This window comes from Anolis carolinensis, chromosome 4 (genome assembly GCF_035594765.1).
Source record: "Anolis carolinensis isolate JA03-04 chromosome 4, rAnoCar3.1.pri, whole genome shotgun sequence".
Taxonomy (NCBI): Eukaryota; Metazoa; Chordata; class Lepidosauria; order Squamata; family Dactyloidae; genus Anolis; species Anolis carolinensis.
In genome coordinates, this window is record NC_085844.1 from 156,251,477 (window position 1) to 156,266,032 (window position 14,556).

At 40.1% G+C, this 14,556-nt stretch overlaps 1 protein-coding gene across 1 annotated transcript in view; it reads right to left on the reverse strand.

Annotated features, from left to right (window-relative positions):
- Positions 1–14,556, reverse strand: part of dnai3 (dynein axonemal intermediate chain 3) — a 52,521-nt gene that overhangs the window by 23,087 nt on the left and 14,878 nt on the right. The window contains exons 3-6 of the mRNA XM_003223068.4: positions 11,400–11,441; positions 3,565–3,746; positions 1,137–1,241; positions 821–967 (exon numbers count right to left, since the gene is read on the reverse strand). Coding sequence (XP_003223116.1) covers positions 821–967; positions 1,137–1,241; positions 3,565–3,746; positions 11,400–11,441 — 476 coding nt within the window. The remainder of the gene's footprint in view (positions 1–820; positions 968–1,136; positions 1,242–3,564; positions 3,747–11,399; positions 11,442–14,556) is intronic.

A 14,556-nucleotide genomic window follows, 5' to 3' on the forward strand; every position in this document is an offset into this window, starting at 1 on the left:
AGAAATCGTGAAGAGTCAAAAACAGATGGAAGATGTATGTAGATTATCCAGTAGAATTTAAGACTAAAACTATAAGATTATCTTCACCAACAAACAGGTATAAAGCCAGACTATAGAAGGAGATAATACTAGCATATTCCTAGCCTACCACAATTGTACAGACTTATTTATTTAACAGAACATTTTTATTCCCTCTGGATTCTATAAAACTTATTTTGAGGAAAGTAGGCATGGAGGGTTGTAAACTGAGGAAAGATCTCATTATGTCATGCAGGATGACTTCCAAAATACAGGTAAGTATACAATGATTAGTAGAGAGAAGATGGATATAACAAAATAGTGAAAAGTCAAGAGTTAGGTGGGGAGAATCTATACAGGCTATTTTGATTATCTTGAGGACATATTTATTATAAAAGTTTTTGAGGTTTCCAAGTATTCTGGCCATTTTTGGAGAATATATCTGAAATCTCTCTTCTGTGAACCATCACACAGATTTTTCTAAGAACTGAGGCACACTTTTGGAGATGCCGTATAATTTAATTATATTTGTAGCTCATGAAATCAAACCCTGAAAACTGTAGAAGAGCAGTAGTGGATTGGACCAAAGGGCTGGTTAGTTGAGCCTTGGCCAAGACCTTCCACCATAACATTAGTTAAAATACGCAACTATGGATAATCCCTGATTCGAAGCCCCAAATCTTACAACTGCAAACATGAATACCAACATGAATAAAATGTGCAAGTCTAGCTTACACATTTGTAATTGCTCAACAAGATACCAGATATGTTAAGACTGAATAATATAAGTAAGAGTTTTGACCATTTTTCTCGATTCCTTAAATGATTCTTCTTCAATTTCCTTCTCACTTCCCAGAGAAATCCAAGGTTTGCGCACTGGAGGCTTATAAACATATTCTTCTTGGACCCCCTCTTTAGCTTCTCTTTCATCTTCCTCTTCCTCTGGAGGCTGTCAGGGTAAATAATCGCAAAAGTGATGGTGTACAAATATTTAATAAATAAAAATAAATGCAATATTCAAGTGGTCTTACATTATATCAGTCTCACCAATTCCTGCCCATAAGATTGCTATCAGGCACATATGAAATAAATGTTAATACAGTTTCAAAATGACTTACATTCAGAAAACTCTCCTTGGCCTCTTCTGTTGCAACAAGATAAAAGATCTGTCCATATTTTAGCTCTCTGTCAAATACGATCAGAAGTTCTTCTCCAGGGTAATCCTGTGTAATTACAAACAATTCAAGATTTCAAGTGGAGCTGACTTGGTATCAAAGCAAAATATATTTTTAATGTTGATTGGTTTGAGGACTTGTCAGCTGTTATTTTTCATCTAGCCCTGACTATTTCAGAAATTGAGATTTCCTTGGGCAGCTAAGACTCTTTACATAGTTGGGAAATGCGACTAAAACGCAGATGGCAGAAAACTCAACTTTCTTTGGAGCAGATGCCAAGACAATGATCCAGTGTGAGTGGAATTACACTGGATCAGTCTCAATTGGTGAGTACTGTTAATGTGAACAAGGTACTAGGCAAAGTAAGGAGGACAACCTGCTTTCTTGATCCCTGTCTCTCTTGGCTGGTCATCCAGGGAGGAGATGCAATTTGATCTCAAATACAAGAAATCATTAATGCATCTCTCAGGGAGAGGAATTTCCAGTTTAAAAGAAGCAGTACTTAGACTGATGCTAAAGAAATCCACCTTGGATCCCCTGGACCCTAATAATTACAGACCAGTGCATAACCTCCCTTTTTTGGGCAAGGTGATTGAGAAGGCAGTTACCCTCCAACTCCAGGGCAGTCTTGGATGACACATACTTCCTTGACCCATTTCCAATTGGCTTCAGAGCAGGACACGAAGAGCAGGACATGGAGTTGAGATTGCTATGATTGCCTTAGAGGATGATCTCCATCTCAACACTGACAGGGTGCTTCTAGGCCTCTCAGCGGTTTTTGATACCATCAACCATGATAACCTTCTGGAGCATCTGGAGGGGCTGGGAATCTGAGGCACTGTGCTGCACTGGTTCCGGCTGTACTCCTCAGGCAGGTTCTAGATGGTGGTGCTTGGGGATAGCTGCTCCTTGAGTGGTATATGGTAACCCACAAGGTGCCATTCTATCCCCAATGCTTTTTAATATTTACATGAAGTTGCTGGGAGAGATCATCCATAGGAATGGGGCGGGGTGTTATCAGCATGCTTATAACACCAAACTATATTTCTCCATGCCTTCCAAAACAGCTTCAGTTAAGGATAGTGTGTCTCCACTGAATGAATGCTGGGAGGAGATAATGGGCTGGATGAGGAAAAACAAATTGAAACGGAATCCAGACAAAACAGAGGTGCTTGCTATCAAGGATCCTAATCTGGCGGTGGCGGTATGTAAACCAGTTCTGGGTGGTGTTACACTCCAGCTGAAAAACTGTATTCACAGCTTGAGAGTGTTCCTGGATCTGTCCCTCCAAATGTCAGCCCAGGTAGATGTGACAGTTGGGAGTGCTTACTACCAGCTTCGGCTGATATGCCAGATGCACCCCTTCCTAGATTCGGAAGACCTAAAGATGGTAGTGCATGTGCTGGTAACCTCACGGTTGGACTTCTGCAATGTGCTTTACATTGGGCTACTTTTGTGCCAAATTTGGAAACTCCAGTTGGTTCAAAATACAGCAGCCAAATTGGTTTCAGGAACATCTAGGAGTGAACACATTACACCTGTCCTAATGTCACTCCACTGGCTGCCATTTAGTTTCCAAGCAGAGTATAAGTGTTGGTTTTGACATTTAAAGCCCTACATGGTTTGGGTACAGGTTACCTTCAGGATCGCCTTATCCCGTACAATCCTCCCGAACACTGAGGTCCTTTGGGGGCCTTCTGCTCCAGCCTCCCAAAACCCGACTGGCAACCACCACCCAGTGGACCTTTTCATCAGCCACTCAAGACTCTGGAATGATCTGCCGGTAGAGCTCCAACAGCTAGATCAGCTGTCAGAATTAAAAAAAAACCCATCTAAAGACACATTTCTTCCAGCAGGCCTACCTGGATAGTTTTTAACTATGAATCTTAAACTCGTGTCCTTTGTTTGATATCTGTTTTGTGTACTTTTATATTTATTTTAAAGAAATGAAGTTCTAACGTGGATCTTTTATAGAAATATGTATATTTGTTGATTTTTTGCAATGTTCATGTTTTTTAATTGTGTTGTAACCCACCTCGAGCTGCAGGGAGAGGCAGGTAAGAAATAAAATTATTATTATTATTATTGACTTAGAACTCACAACCAGCACAGCCCTTGGTCATCCTAGATGGGTGTTCCAGTAGTACAAAAAGAATTAACTTTCCCCAATAATACTTCCTTTTAGGTCATCATTACTCATCCCATGCTGAATACTGAATTCTTCGAAAAGGTCAGCCAGTTGGAAGTTTTCTCTGGATTTTCTTTAACCTATTGGGCTCACCATACTTATCCCCTTCATCTAGTGCCCTACCGTGAGGCTTTCAAAGGAAGAAGATTTTGAGATATTTATCTGAAAGGAAGGGCAACTCACCACGATAATTTTTTTGATTGGGTGGAAGTCAGAAATGGCAGCTCTTGCCTTCATATCATTAACGATGTCCTCTTTTTTCAAAAGTTTATAAGGATTTTCAGCTGTGACATCTTTGTCAGCCCGGCAGTTAAATATTTCCTGGGTTTTTTCAGTAAGGACCAAAGGGAAGATTTCTGGGTGACCTGATAAAATAAGCAATACAAAAATATTCTGCATTTCAAGTACAATGTCACAACTAGTCTAAAAATTTCAAAGCATTTCTGAAAGACTAAATGAAGGATTGATATCATATTACTAGAAAAAATATTAAAATTAAACCAAGACATATTTTTTCAAAGCATTATTTTGTTAACTTTGTTACATATACCAATAATCTTCTCATATTTGATATATATTGCCTACAACAAAACTTGTTTCAAATAATTCAGCAGGTATTTTGATGCTCCTGATAAGAGTTCTCAGACAGACCTTATGACAAGCAAAAAGATCTTGGACAACTAAATTATATAATCATTATTTTATACATTTAATGGAAGATTAAGAGCTACAATTTGGAATTCACAATGAACTAACTGGTTATATGTAACTAGCTGGAATAAAATTACTAAGCTGGATGTTTGTAGCAGTAATGGTGGAATGTACAAACAATTGCTGGCTTCCAGCATTTTTGTTCCATTCGCAAAAAGGGTTTTCTGTTCCTGCTTCTTCCATGTGTGAAGTTCTCCTTCTATGAATGTATGTCCCTTCTGAGAATTGTTTGTTCAATTGATGTTATTTGGACAGTGGAGAGTACTGTATTTACATCTTTCATGAGAGGCGCCAGGTGTCTCTTGGGTACTGTTTTTAGAGTTGGGAACCGCTTTTTTACTGTATTTGCTGCAGCATGAGCCATGATCTTATCCTTGAGCTCTTGTTGTCTTGCTGTCAAGGTTCCTGGTGGTTTAACAGGTGTTTCAAGTGCTGGTTCTTCAAATTCTTGCAAACGCGCCACACTTTCTTCTGGTTCAATCTGTTCCATGATTCCAAGTGTTGCTGGAGTCTGTGCTGTGGTCTGATGGTAATTTGCTTTGCAGATTTTCTGGATTTCTTCGAGTTCAACTTCACTGAACACTTTGTTTCTGATTATGAATCTTCGTTGGTCAGCAAGTCGGGATTCTGTTATCTGTGAGTTATCTGTTATCTGTTTCCACAGTTGATGCATCCTTTTTTGGTAGCCACGCTTTTGAGGTTCAGATTTGTAATTGCATTTCATAACTGTGCGGTTTTCTGGCATTGTATATTTCTGCTGCTTCTGTGACTGTTCATTTGTATTTTGATTCCGTAGCCCACTTGTCGATGGATGTCAGGAATCAGCAGCATCCACTGCGGTCCTTTTTATCCTGGGTGGCGACCAAGCCAGTATAGACTTCATTTTGGTTTGATTCTCCATAATGCTAATGGGTTAGGTGCTCTTAGTTCCACTCCTCAGCTGAGACCTCTCTGGCTTGGTTGGACCTGCCGATAGATACACTACCACCAGCACAGCTCTCAGCATCATTGGGAGCAGTTAAGCCCCCCCCCCCCCCACGACAAGGTGGCACCTACAGAGGGGGATATTATTATTATTATTATTCTAAAGGGAATTCTTGGCAAGCTAAAGAATGGCATGTATGGAAGATGTACAAGCACACTGATGTGTGGAGGCATAAGAGATTAGTCATAAAACCAGAAAACTCTGAAAAATGCTATGTGATGTGAATGGAATTAGAACATGGGCCCTCAAACCTTTTAAATAGAAGGGCTGGTTCATGGTTTCTCAGACTGCTGGGGGGCTGGGCTATAGTTTTTTAAAAAGAAAATCAGTGAAATCATATTTATAGAATAATACAATATTTAAAATGAAGAACAATTTTAACAACATAAACTTACCATCATTTCAGTGGGAAGTGTGAGCCAGCTTTTGGCCAATGAGAAAGTCAAGGTAATTAGAATTGTTGTTGTGTTCTTTCATGACGTTTCAGGGCAGCCCTAAGTCTAAAGTTTAGGACAATGGGTAGGTAAATGACCTTAGAAGGCTGCATGTGGCCTTTTGGAGATCCCTAGACTAGAATATTAATATGCAAAATGAACTTGTAGCACCTTTGAGACCAACTGAGCAAAAGAAACCACAGCATAATATCTATAGTTTACTTCCTCAGGTGCATGGAAGCCTCATATTCCACTTTTCCTCATACTTTTCCTTTTATTTAAGTTCTCAACTCCCAAAAATGCACATGCTGCCAAAAAGCAATATTCTATTACTCCATTTGCCTTCTCTTTCTAGCATGGTGTGAGAAGTTCACGCTCCCTTTTTTGGAGCAAACTGACAAGATTTTACCTTGGGAAACCTTCAGCTAGATCAGATGTTGTATAGAACTAAATAAATGGTACTTAGCACATTTTCAATTGCAAAGCACCCTGTGTGGCTTGTAATGAGCACATGAATTACCTCCTTTATGTGTTGAGTCTAGGTTTCTGGAGCACCTTTAATACTTGCGTGGAGAAAGAGATGTAGCTCACAAAATAAATTGATTGAAATCCAGTCTTCTAACCAACTATTAAAGGTTCAGAAAGCTTAGCCACCTTTGCCCATGGTTACCCTTGCTGGTCTTACATCCTGCTGAATAGATGCAGAATGCAACACACACAGGCTATCTTGTTGCTGTGTTTTAGTTGGTGAGCCAACCATTGATAATGATGATGATGGTGGTGTTGGTAATGAAGATGATGAAATAAAATACATAGATAATGTAAGACCATTCAAACATATATAATAAAAGCTATAGATGTAAGTTTAAAACACATCAAAATCATTTGTACCAATACAATGTAAGTTCAAATTCATAGATGAAAACTGACTGGGCAGGATCGCTAAAGAGATAGATCTTTCATTCTGTTTTAATTTCTGACAGCTGATTCAGCTGTCGGACTTCTTCTAGCAGGCCATTCCACAGTCTTGGGGCGGCCACTGTAAAGGTCCTCTGGGTGATGGTTTCCAGTTGGGTTCTGATTGGATGTTTCCCAGAGAATGAACTACAGATGAACATATTTGAGGTTATTTATGGAGGCAAATTAATTTTAAATTAGAGAATACTAATCAACTTAGGTATACATGCTTCAAGGGTATATCCACTCCTTCAAAATCCTGTTGTAGAACTGACAAAACAATAAATCCTATTTTAATCTCTCTCATCCAAGAATCTAAATCCCTCTGCAAACATCTATCATGTAATATGTTACATTTGATAAATCCTACATTTATCCTTTAAGCTCTTTTCATTTCTGGCCTTTCTTTGTACCTGCTGCACTGCAGTTATTCATTGAACTCTGAAAGGGAATGAGAGATTCCTCACACTCGGATTGCTGGCCAGAATAATTTCATGAGATGAAGGCATTTACAATGTTGTTTGCAGTTTGTTTGCTTTTAAAGCAAAATATAACCACAAATAATAATAATAATAATAATAATAATAATAATAATAAATTATTTACATCCACCACCATCTCCCAGAGGGACTCGGGGGGGGGGGGGGCTCACAGAACACTCAAGGTGTGACATACAAAATTCGACAAGTGCAAAACAAAACATAGACAATAAACAGTTAACACAACATTATAAATTCACAGTACCCCCCGGTAAAAACAATAAAATACAGCAATTTCTGTAGATAAAACAGCAGTATTCTATCTCAGAATTGTAAAGTGCTAATAAAGAATCTAAAGGTCCTCATATGTATTATTAGAGAGTCTAAACATGATCGAACTTGCTACACGCACCACCATTACTATGAAAATGCTTGTAATCATTGCCATTATGTACCTTCAACTAGAGTCAGACTAATGGTGACATTATCAGAGAGGGTTTTTAAAAAAATTATTTTGTAGTGAAACGTAATACATCAAAAGTGGTGGAACAATATATCAATAGGAAAGTGGAGAACTGTCAAAAGAAAGAGAAATCATAGAAATAGATAGGGGCAAAAACAGGAAAAGAGGAGGGGGAAAAGTGCAGTTTGACTTCCCATCTTGGCTTCGGAGTTATCCCTTTCGTTGACTATGTATTTGTGTTTTCCCTTTGTCTTTTTTCATTTGGTCCCCTTTATATAATAGACAGGTCTATCATGAAGTCCATTCTTCTTTTTATCAGAAATTTTGTAAAATTTATCCAGTCTGTTTTATTTTTTCCCTCTCTTATTTTTTGTGTTAGTTTGTCCATTTGTACTATATCCAATATTATTATCCATTCCTCGGGTGTTGGGAGTATTTTCCCTTTCCAGATCTTTGCTACTGTTAATCTTGCCGCTGTGCTTATGTAGAAAAATATTCTATCTTTTTTTAAAAAAAAATTGAGTTCGTGAAGCTTAGTAAATACATTTCCAGTTCTAATTTGAATTTGATTCCTACAATTTCTTGTGTCATTTCATGTACGATCTTCCAAAATTCTTTTATTTTCTCACAGGTCCATCACTGATGAAAGAATGTCCCAATTTTTTTCCACATTTCCAACACATGTTGGATTTTTTTAAATTAAATTTTGATAATTTTTCTGGAGTATAGTACCACCTGTATTGCATCTTGTACCAGTTTTCTTTGATATCAGTTGCAGCCGTATATTTTAATTTTTTTTCCAAATTTTTTCCCAATATTCCAAATTCAGACTGTGGCCTATATCTTTCGCCCATTTTATCATACATTCTTTTATGTATTCCTCTTCTGATGCCCATTTTAATAATTGTTGGTATAATATTCTTATTAACTTTTTGTCTTTTTTCATTATAATTTCCCATGTTCCCTTATTATCAGAGAGTTTTCATGTCAAGATTTACTCAGAGGAGGTTTGACATTGGCTTTTTCTATGGCTGGTAAAAAGGAACTGGGGGCAGCAACGGCTGACAGTGAGCTCTGGTGTGGACTGGTCCATGAGATTACAAAGAGTCAGAAACGACTATGTGATTGAGCAGCAACAGGGAAAAATGTAACTTGCCCAGGGTTGCCCAATGGGCTGGGATATAAATCCTGGTCTCCCAGAGTCCTCAAACCATCACATTTTCTGCATTATTTTGTTTAACTGATTCTATGCCCCCCTCCTGCTGCTGCTGCTGCTGCTCAGTCACATAGTCGTTTCCGACTCTTCGTGACCTCATGGACCAGTCCACGCCAGAGCTCCCTGTTGGCCGTCGCCGCCCCCAGTTCCTTCAAGGTCAACCCAATCACTTCAAGGATACCGTCCACCCATCTTGTCCTTGGTCGGCCTCTCTTCCTTTTTCCTTCCGTTTTCCCCAGCATCATGACCTTTTCCAAGCTTTCCTGTCTTCTCATGATGTGGCCCAAATACTTCATCTTTCCCCCTAGTATCCTTCCCTCCAGTGAGCAGTCGGGCATTATTTCCTGAAGGATGGACTGGTTGGATCTTCTTGCGGTCCAAGGCACTCTCAGGATTTTCCTCCAGCACCAAAGTTCTAAAGCATCTATCTTCCTTCGCTCAGCCTTCCTTATGGTCCAGCTCTCACAGCCATAGGTTACTATGGGGAATACCATTGCTTTGACTATGCGGACCTTCGCTGCCAGTGTGATGTCTCTGCTCTTCACTATTTTATCAAGGTTGGCCATTGCTCTCCTCCCAAGAAGTAAACGTCTTCTGATTTCCTGGCTGCAGTCTGCATCTTAAGTGATCTTTGCACCTAGAAATATAAATTCTGTCACTGCCTCCACGTTTTCTCCTTCTATTTGCCAGTTATCAATAGGTGTAGTTGCCATGATCTTGGTTTTCCTGATGTTTAACTGCAACCCAGCTTTTGCACTTTCTTTTTTCACCCTGGTGATAAGGCTCCTCAGCTCCTCCTCGCTTTCAGCCATCAGAGTGGTATTATCCACATACCTAAGGTTGTTAATGTTTCTTCCAGCAATTTTAACTCCGGCCTTGGATTCGTCAAGCCTCGCACGTCTCGTGATGTGTTCTGTGTACAAGTTGAATAGGTAGGGTGAAAGTATGCAGCGCTGCCGCACTCCTTTCTCAATCTTGAACCAGTCTGTTGTTCCGTGGTCTGTTCTTACTGTGGCTACTTGGTCTTTATACAGATTTCTCAGGAGACAGACAAAGTGACTTGGTATCCCCATACCACCAAGAAAATGCCACAGTTTATTATGGTCCACACAGTCAAAGGCTTTAGAATAGTCAATAAAGCAGAAATAGATGTTTTTCTGAAACTCCCTGGCTTCCTCCATTATCCAGCGGATATTGGCAATTTGGTCTCTCGTTCCTCTGCCTTTTCTAAACCCAGCTTGGACATCTGACAACTCTCGCTCCATGTATTGCTGGAGTCTGCCTTGCAGGATCTGGAGCATTATTTTACTGGAATGGGAAATAAGTGCCACTGTACGGAAGTTTGAGCATTCTTTAGCGTTTCCCTTTTTGGGTATGGGAATATAAATTGATTTTTTTCCAATCTGATGGCCATTCTTGTGTTTTCTATATTTGCTGTCATATGGCATGCATCACCTTGACAGCATCATCTTTCAAGATTTTAAACAACTCAGCTGGGATCCCGTCGTCTCCTGCTGCCTTGTTATTAGCAATGCTTCTTAAGGCCCATTCAACCTCACTCCTCAGGATGTCTGGTGCTAATTCACTCACCACACCATCAAAGCTATCCTCTATATTATTATCCTTCCTATACACTCTTCTTCAGCTTCTGTTAGGTCCCTGCCATCTTTGTTTTTAATCATGCCCATTTTTGCCTGAAATTTACCTCCGATGTTTCTGATTTTCTGGAAGATGTCTCTGGTCCTTCCTATTCTATTGTCTTCTTCCACTTCCATGCATTGCTTGTTCAAAAATAGTTCCTTGTTTCTCCTGGCTAACCTCTGGAATTGTGAATTTAATTGGGCATATCTCCCCCTATCACTGTCTCCTTTCACCTTCCTTCTTTCTTGGGCTACTTCCAGTGTCTCAGCAGACAACCACCTTGCCTTCTTGGTTTTCTTTTTCTTTGGGACATACTTTGTTGCCGCCTTCTGAACAATGTTGTGAACTTCTGTCAATAGTTCTTCTGTGACTCTATTAAATCTAGTCCCTGAAATCTATTCTTCTCCCCCACTGCATATTCACTAGGAATATTTGTGAGAACATATCTAACTGGTCTGTGTCTTTTCCCCATTTTCTTTAGTTTGATTCTAAATTGTGCAATAAGAAGTTCGTGATCTGAACTACAGTCAGCTCCAGGTCTTGTTTTCACCGACTGGATGGATGTCCGCCACCTTTGGCTGCAAAGGATGTAGTCAATCTGATTTCGATGTTGACCATCTGGTGAAGTCCATGTGTAAAGCCGTCTTTTAGGTTGTTGGAAAAGGGTGTTTGTTATGCACATTGAGTTTTCCTGGCAAAATTCTATCAGCCTACGTCCTGCTTCATTTTGTTGTCCCAGACCATGCTTGCCTGTGATCCCGGTTGTCATATGACTGCCCACCTTAGAATTCCAATCTCCCATAATGAAAATAATGTCTCTTTTAGGTGTATTATCCAGTAGGTGCTGCAGATCCTCATAGAACTGATCTAATTCTGCTTCTTCTGCAGCTGTGGTTGGGGCGTACATTTGGATCACTGTGATGTTAAACGGCTTGCCTTGAACTCAAATTGAGATCATTATATCATTTTTGGGTTGTATGCAAGCACTGCTTTAGCAACTTTGTTATTAGTTATGAAGGCTACTCCTGCAGCTAGAGAACAGAAATGTCACCTCCCCACTTCCACATTACTGATGGCCTCCATGCATTCTGAACATTAGTCTTCAAAATCTGTTGTACCTCATAAAACTTACCCATGCTTGCCATAGACAGATCAGATTCATCTTCTTTTTTGGCTGAAATGAGAAAAAAAATGATCTCAATATAAGAATGGAAAAAAAGTCTTGCAGCATCAGATCAATGGTCATACTGTCCTGCACCATCAGCAGTAATCAGTTACATGCCTCTGGGTTTGAGAAGTCCACTACAAAGGCATGAAACAATAAATCCCACCCATTTTGCTTCTTTTAACATCTGGAATTCAGAGATTACACCAAGTAATAGTGGCTCAACTAACACATCCTTTTTTGTGTGTCGATTTTTTAAAGATACTTTTAAAAGATGGGGAACAGTGACTGCCATATTTTAAAATCTATATCACTTGTTGAAAACTACTTTTTTTAAAAAAAAGAAGGCAGTTCATCTCTGTTAATAATTGTAATTTGAAAAACAAACTCTTGTTGTATAGCTTGTTGCAATGTTTAAAAGTACTTTGATCCTCATTAAAGTAATTATTGAGCAGCTCATTACTATTCTATTACTTATAACTTTTTGAGAGAAATTAAAGTTAGGATTGATAAGAGAACACCATAAATCTTGGAAAGAAAATATTGAGAAGATGCTTCTTAACAATCTCATGAAAGGCAATTCTTGAAAACAACTAGAAATTACTTGTTGTAACTGTAACTTACGATACAGTATTACTTCCAAGTATAGTACTGCTCTGTGTGCAGGACATTTTAATCAATTTAGAAATGGACAATGATAGCAGAAGGAGGTGGAGGAATGGGGTTATCATCATGCCACCTCTGAGCCATCCAGATAGTAGCTTTTGAAAGAATTATCTTCATGATTTGCTGAAAGACATTTTTGAAAGCTCTTTCACCATCTACATTTTAAAATGTAGAGGCCACCTTCTTGCCAAACAGTAGAAAAATCCATGCTGTAAAATATCATTTTCTTCTGTTACCTGGTTTCATCCTAGTATTATGACATGGGGTGGGTTGGGTTGGAAATCCCCTTTCTGTTCATAATTACAAAATCTGTCCACCTTCTAAGAGTTTCTGTTTTCTCCCAATTAAAGGAAAATGTCCAGACACTTCAGCCCCTCCTTATACAGATAGTGCTCTAGTACTTTGCTGATTTAGACTGCAGTGTTCACAGCCACCCTTTTTCAGACAGAGGAATGGGAACTAGACACACAGTATTGTCAATGTGCCCAAAGCAGAAATTAATATTACAATGCTGGCAATTATAGTTTGAATTTGCAAAATAATTGTAACTAGTCTACCCAAATAGCTAGACTTTTGAGAACAACAAATGGAAAGACGTCCCTTGAACTCTGTGGATGAAATCCATGGGAACAATAAGAAGATGACCCTCCCCGGTCCCCCCCCCCAAATCTTTTTAAAGCAGGGGTCGCAATGCCATTTGGGGTCCAATAACTTTATCTGGGGGTTTGGTTGAATACTCAAGTCTATGCTGACAATTGTGCTATCACTGCCCAAGCAGGGAGCTTTGAAATGGTTGAACAGAAGCTCTCTGAAGCTTTAGGTGATTTTACTGTCTATTACAGAAAAAAACAGCTGATTTCTAATCCATCTAAAACACAGACATGTGTTTTTCACCTTAAGAACAGACAAGCATCTTGAGCTCTGAGGATTGCCTGGGAAGGAATCCCACTGAAGCGCTGCAGCACACCAAAATACTTGGGAGTTACCCTGGACCGTGCTCTGACTTTCAAAAAGCACTGCTTGACTATCAAGTAAAAAGTGGATGCTAGAAATACTATCATACAAAAGCTGACCAGAACAACCTGGGGATCACAACCAGACACAGTGAAGACATCTGCCCTTGTCTTCTGCTACTCTGCTACTGAATACACATGCCCAGTGTAGAATACATATCACCACATTAAAACAGTGGATGTGGCTCTTAATGAGACATGCCACATTATCACAGGATGTCTACACGCTACACCAACAGAAAAATTATACTGTTTAGCCAGTAATCCACCACCTGACATCCGTCAGGAAGTAGCAGCCAATAATTAAAGGACCAAGGCAGTGACATCTCCGGCCCATCCCCTGTTGGGCTATCAGTCAGCATGTCAACGACTTAGAATCATAGAATCATAGAATAGTAGAGTTGGAAGAGACCTCATGGGCCAACCAGTCCAACACCCCCCCCCCCCCCCGCTAAGAAGCAGGAAATCGCATTCAAAGCACCCCCGACAGATGGGCATCCAGCCTCTACTTAAAAGCCTCCAAAGAAGGAGCCTCCACCACAGTCCGGGGCAGAGAGTTCCACAGTCGAACAGCTCTCACAGTGAGGAAGTTCTTCCTGATGTTCAGGTGGAATCTCCTTTCCTGTAGTTTGAAGCCATTGTTCCGTGTCCTAGTCGGCAGGGCAGCAGAAAACAAGCTTGCTCCCTCCTCCCTATGACTTCCCCTCACATGGCTATCATGTCTCCTCTCAGCCTTCTCTTTTGCAGGCTAAACATGCCCAGCTCTTTAAGCCGCTCCTCATAGGGCTTGTTCTCCAGACCCTTAATCATTTTAGTCACCCTCCTCTGGATGCTTTCCAGCTTGTCAACATCTCCCTTCAACTGCGGTGCCCAAAATTGGACACAGTATTCCAGGTGTGGTCTGACCAAGGCAGAATAGAGGGGGAGCATGACTTCCCTGGATCTAGACACTATACCCCTATTTATGCAGGCCAGAATCCTGTTGGCTTTTTTAGCTGCCGCATCACATTGTTGGCTCATGTTTAACTTGTTGTCCACGAGGACTCCAAGGTCTTTTTCGCACACACTGCTGTCAAGCCAGGCGTCCCCCATTTTGTATCTTTGATTTCCATTTTTTCTGCCGAAGTGAAGTATCTTGCATTTGTCCCTGTTGAACTTCATTTTGTTAGTTTCGGACCATCTGTCTAGTCTGCCAAGATCGTTTTGAATTCTGCTCCAGGCTTCTGGAGTGTTAGCTATCCCTCCCAGTTTGGTGTCATCTGCAAACTTGATGACCGTGCCTTCTAACCCTTCGTCTAAGTTGTTAATAAAGATGTTGAACAGAACCGGGCCCAGGACGGAGCCCTGCGGCACTCCACTTGTCAAGAAATCTTAAATCAAGAAATCGTTTTCTAAGCTATAGAGATACTTGCAGGAACACCTCAGCAAGCGAGAGTGAAAAAGTG